The following is a 4,241-nucleotide window of genomic DNA, read 5'->3' as shown; positions in this document are numbered from 1 at the left end:
TCAATTCCCTGCGAATTAATACAGCCTCCTCATCTACAGGATCCTCTATAAATGGACATGCCATTTTGGTCTCTGCGTGACAGAAACATGTGCAATCTATGAATGTACTGAAAGATTAAATGAGGTATTAAACACCTTTCACTTTAAAAAGGGGCGGAGACCGGAGGAAACTCTGGGTTTCCCGAACAAAACCTGCTCCCAACCAGGTTAGGTTCACAGAGTAAGTTGCCATAGTAACTGACTCTGAGTTTAGATTACCTCTCTTTTTGAAACGGGTTTAACTTACCCCGCTTTCACGGGTTTAAGTTACCTCCGTTTCTGGAACCGAAAACTCCGAGTTTCTCTCATTTCGGGGTTAACAAACTCTGAGTTACAACAAAACCTCCTTCTTGAAACGGGCCCCAGTACTGATGTGTTGTCTTCTTCCTCTTCAACTTTGTTTCCCAGCAGCGACTCATAGTGTCCCACCCGAGTCTGGACCAGTTCTAGGTCGGCTGATGGCGAAACTCCTGAGAAGTCTGAAATTTTTGTTTTGCTTATATGTTACTTAAACTGTGGTGAACTCTGTCCACTCAGAATATCTGAACTGTCTGTTCAGCAAAAGATTGCACAAACTGTCCTTGATAAAAGTATGCACTACCTGATTCTGTCATCTCAAGACAGACTTCTTTCAGTGTAGATGTAGAACACGTGTAATGCTGTTGTAGATTGCTCCTTTCTGCAGAAATAAATCTCACAAAGACAGACGTGTCTTTGACCTTTATTGACACTCCTCACCAGTGAACTGGACTATCAAGGCACAACTTTTTCCCCACAACGATCTGGACCAAGAACCGTTTCACCAGTGTCTGTCACCAGTCATCATGGACTATCTGTCCTGCTTTGACTGTGTGGCTGTAACATGACTCAGTGTTTGTGCTACTGGAGCTTTAAGGTCAATAAATGGCAGTGAGCTTCTGTAGTGTCTGCTGTAAGAGAGCAGGCAGCAGTCGAACCTCTGAACATCCCAGAGTTTCAAAGGTATGAGTCATTGGAACTATTACCTAAATTCTCAGTAAGCATATTAAAATGTATGGAACCCCAACATGACAAATAGTTCCAAATGATAAAATAATCACCAAGCTTAAATAATGACAACACTTTATTGGAGCGGCTCCAGACAGCAGCACACCACCATCTCTACACACCTTCTAGCCCGGCTGTGAAACTCATTCATCCTCAATTGTGCAAAGCCACTTTTTTCTTTTTGCTTTAGTCAAACTGAAGCTTCCTGTGCATGTGCATTTCACCTGGTGCTCTTCAGACTCCTCCTCCTGGAACATTCACACCTCTGTGGGGACCTGGGGAGACAAAAACATCTGTCAGGTCTCACGTTTTAACGTTTAAACATGAAGTCAGTTGTCAGGAAAGTGACGGCCCTGTTGTGATTAATGGAAAAAGCATCTTGTGCAGCGTCTTGTAATGTCACCTACAGCGCAACACACTGTGACATTCAATCAGTCTGGAGCCGTTAACGTCTCGGTTCCCTTCTCGCTGCGGAGCCTTACAAAACATACAACAAACAGTGATTCAGAGAAATTAGTTGGCAGGCTCCAGGTTGTCTGTACTGCAGAGTAGAGAGGTCCTGACCTCTGTCCCAGTGTGACGGCAGCTGCTGCTCCTCCTCCTCCTCCTCCTCGTTTGTATCTCTCGTCCTGTGGCACATCAGCTTCCTCTGGTTCATCTCTGTCAAACAGAGACGAGCAGATAAAATCACAGATGACTCGATATCAAAAAGCAATTACGGTTAATAGTAGATTTGTGTTTGTATGAGTTTAAACATTTTTCTTGATCCTCCACTGATGTGCAGAGTTAAGCCAAGAATGGAAATAAGAGTTATCACATTAAACAGGACTAACATGTACAAGCTACATGCGCACCCACACACACAGTGTCACAAACTGTGACAGCAAGGGGCCACAACATCAGATCACATGACAGTAGACAAATTGCAGGATTTATCAGCACTTACTAGTTTTAATGACTTGCACAGCCTTGGAAACTAATTCGTGTTCTGCTGTTGTAGATAACTCAGCTAACTGAGCTCGGTGCCTATTAGTTAAAGTGACCCAGTGTGTGAGAGAGATGGTCAGAAAGGTTGTAGAACATGTTGGCACTTAAAACTTAAAATGTCACAAGTATAATTACTGCTATTAATTCTAACTTTGTACTTTGGAACATAGGAGCCAGGTCAGTGCGACTCTATGGGCTGCTGCGTATGCTGGAGAAGTCGTCACTCTCTTTAATCCACTCTGGATGCAGATCTCAGCTGTTAGCCATATTCAGCTGTGTCCAAATTCTCTTCAAGAGTGAAACATTAACTTAGCTGACAGCTTTGTCTGCATCAGCGGTTCCCCAACATAAAAACAGGAAACTGAATAAATGTGGGGACAGAACTGCTCTCACTCAGCTCTAGACTCTCAGGCTGCTCATATTTAATGGCAGTTTTTTGCCAAGTAATAAACTGCAAAGCCACCAAGAGGTAACTTGTGTTTTCCTGCTGCAGGCTGAGCCTCTGACCTGGTCGCTGCACAGCAGCATCTTGTCTCCTCCTGGGGATCATGTCACAGTCTCCCCACTGGCCTTGGTCTGAGGTGGGAAGCTCTTGTCGACAGAGTCGGTCTGAGGAAGAGTTAACACATATATCTAACATGACAGGTGCATTCAACAGCTGATCACGATCTTCATCTGAAGATGTTCAGCGAGAGGTTCCCGCTGGATACTTACCCTGGCATGTTCTGCACTGCTGCTCACAGCCAGACACGTCCCCGCTGTCACCGCCGGCCGGCTCCTGCTTACAGAGGTCATGACCTTCCTCCTGGTCAACTGCAGCTGAAAGGTCTTTGTACCGGCCTTGTTTGTGCCAAGGTTTGGCCACATGTCTCGGTGGAACAGAATGAGGCTTCCTGGGTGCAGAGTGCTTCCTCACAACCACTCGGACACGTTGCTCACACCCTCTGCTGTACTGGCTTTCCTCCTCCGTGTCTCCGGCTTCATCTCTGTAGATCTTGGAGCTGCCCTTTGCCAGGCCTTTCCCACAGCAGGCACACACAAACCTCTTTGAGCCCGGCGGCCACACTTCTACTTCCTCAGCAGCTGGAGGTGATGCGCCGACGATCTCTGTGAGCGTCCTGCCTGTGTAGACGTGCTTCGGGAACAGGTCCGCATCCTCCAGGTCTGTGGAAAACATCTCGTCTCTGGAGGAAAGCTCGTCCAGAGATGGACTGAGAACACTCAGCCGCTCATGGGTAGTCTGCATGGACAGGTAGTTGTAGTAGTAGGGGGCTGCAGGAGAGGAGAGGCAGCCAGACGTGGGGGTCAAAACGGTGTCGAAGGGCAGCTTGAGGATCTGACAGCTCGGATTGGATTTGGCCGCCAGGATCTGATGCTCTTTGTCGCTGCTCTTTGTTTCGTTAAGCACAGGCTGGTTGGAGGAGAACAAAGGTGCCAGACATTGTGCTGACGTCAGGAGCTCTTCAGCGTCACGTCTGGAAGCACTCTGATCGGTCACTAAGACATCTGACTGGATTCCCGTGACCTCCTCCTCAGGTGGGAGGAAGTGCTGCCCTCCTGCTAGCTGCTCGAGCTCAGGGCACTCTTCATGAACAGAGGAGCTGTCAAGAGGCAGCTCCTCTTTCAGTTCTCCTGACCAGCAGCCCTGAAGGCTCAGGTTGTCTAAGCTCCTCTGGCTGGTCTCACTATCGTACACTGCCGTGGTTGACTCAGTGAAGGTCAGAGATGGTGACATCATGTGGCTGTTGGGTTCTGCACCCTGCTCTCCGTTTTTCTTCTCTACTCCTGGAGAAAGCATCCCAGAGCACTGGAAGGCAACACCAGAGTCCAGTTCTCTCCCAGCGCCCTGCAGCTCGCTGACCCGAATTTTATCCAGGCATTCGATGAGCTTCGTTATGGCATCGCTGGGGTCGGTTTGAGCCTCTGAACAGACCGTTTCTCGACGCCCGTGAGGCTGCGGATTGTGCTGCTGGCGAGGCATGTCGCCCCAGGCAGGAACAGGGAAGCAGGGTTCAAAGATTCGCCTGTAATCCACTGGATATATGGAGGCATGTGGGAAGACGAAGCCAGGATACTGCATGTACTGGTAAGGGTGTATGCAGGGACGGCCAAAGTTAAAACCTAGGAAACACACACAGTGAGCACTTTATGTGATCAGCACTGTCTGACTGCAACTAGATTAGGGTTCA

The 4,241-nt window shown here is 48.1% G+C and overlaps 1 protein-coding gene across 1 annotated transcript in view; it reads right to left on the bottom strand.

Moving 5' to 3' along the window:
- Positions 1-1,128: 1,128 nt before the first annotated feature.
- LOC109972748 (uncharacterized) overlaps positions 1,129-4,241 on the bottom strand; it is a 3,739-nt gene continuing 626 nt past the window's right edge. The window contains exons 3-7 of the mRNA XM_020621851.1: positions 2,767-4,173; positions 2,560-2,661; positions 1,630-1,725; positions 1,473-1,542; positions 1,129-1,340 (exon numbers count right to left, since the gene is read on the bottom strand). Coding sequence (XP_020477507.1) covers positions 1,511-1,542; positions 1,630-1,725; positions 2,560-2,661; positions 2,767-4,173 — 1,637 coding nt within the window. The 3' untranslated portion in view covers positions 1,129-1,340; positions 1,473-1,510. The remainder of the gene's footprint in view (positions 1,341-1,472; positions 1,543-1,629; positions 1,726-2,559; positions 2,662-2,766; positions 4,174-4,241) is intronic.

Source organism: Monopterus albus, unplaced genomic scaffold, assembly GCF_001952655.1.
Source record: "Monopterus albus unplaced genomic scaffold, M_albus_1.0 scaffold269.1, whole genome shotgun sequence".
NCBI lineage: Eukaryota > Metazoa > Chordata > Actinopteri > Synbranchiformes > Synbranchidae > Monopterus > Monopterus albus.
The sequence above is the reverse complement of the archived record's forward strand: the minus strand, read 5'-3'. Positions and strand labels throughout refer to the sequence as shown.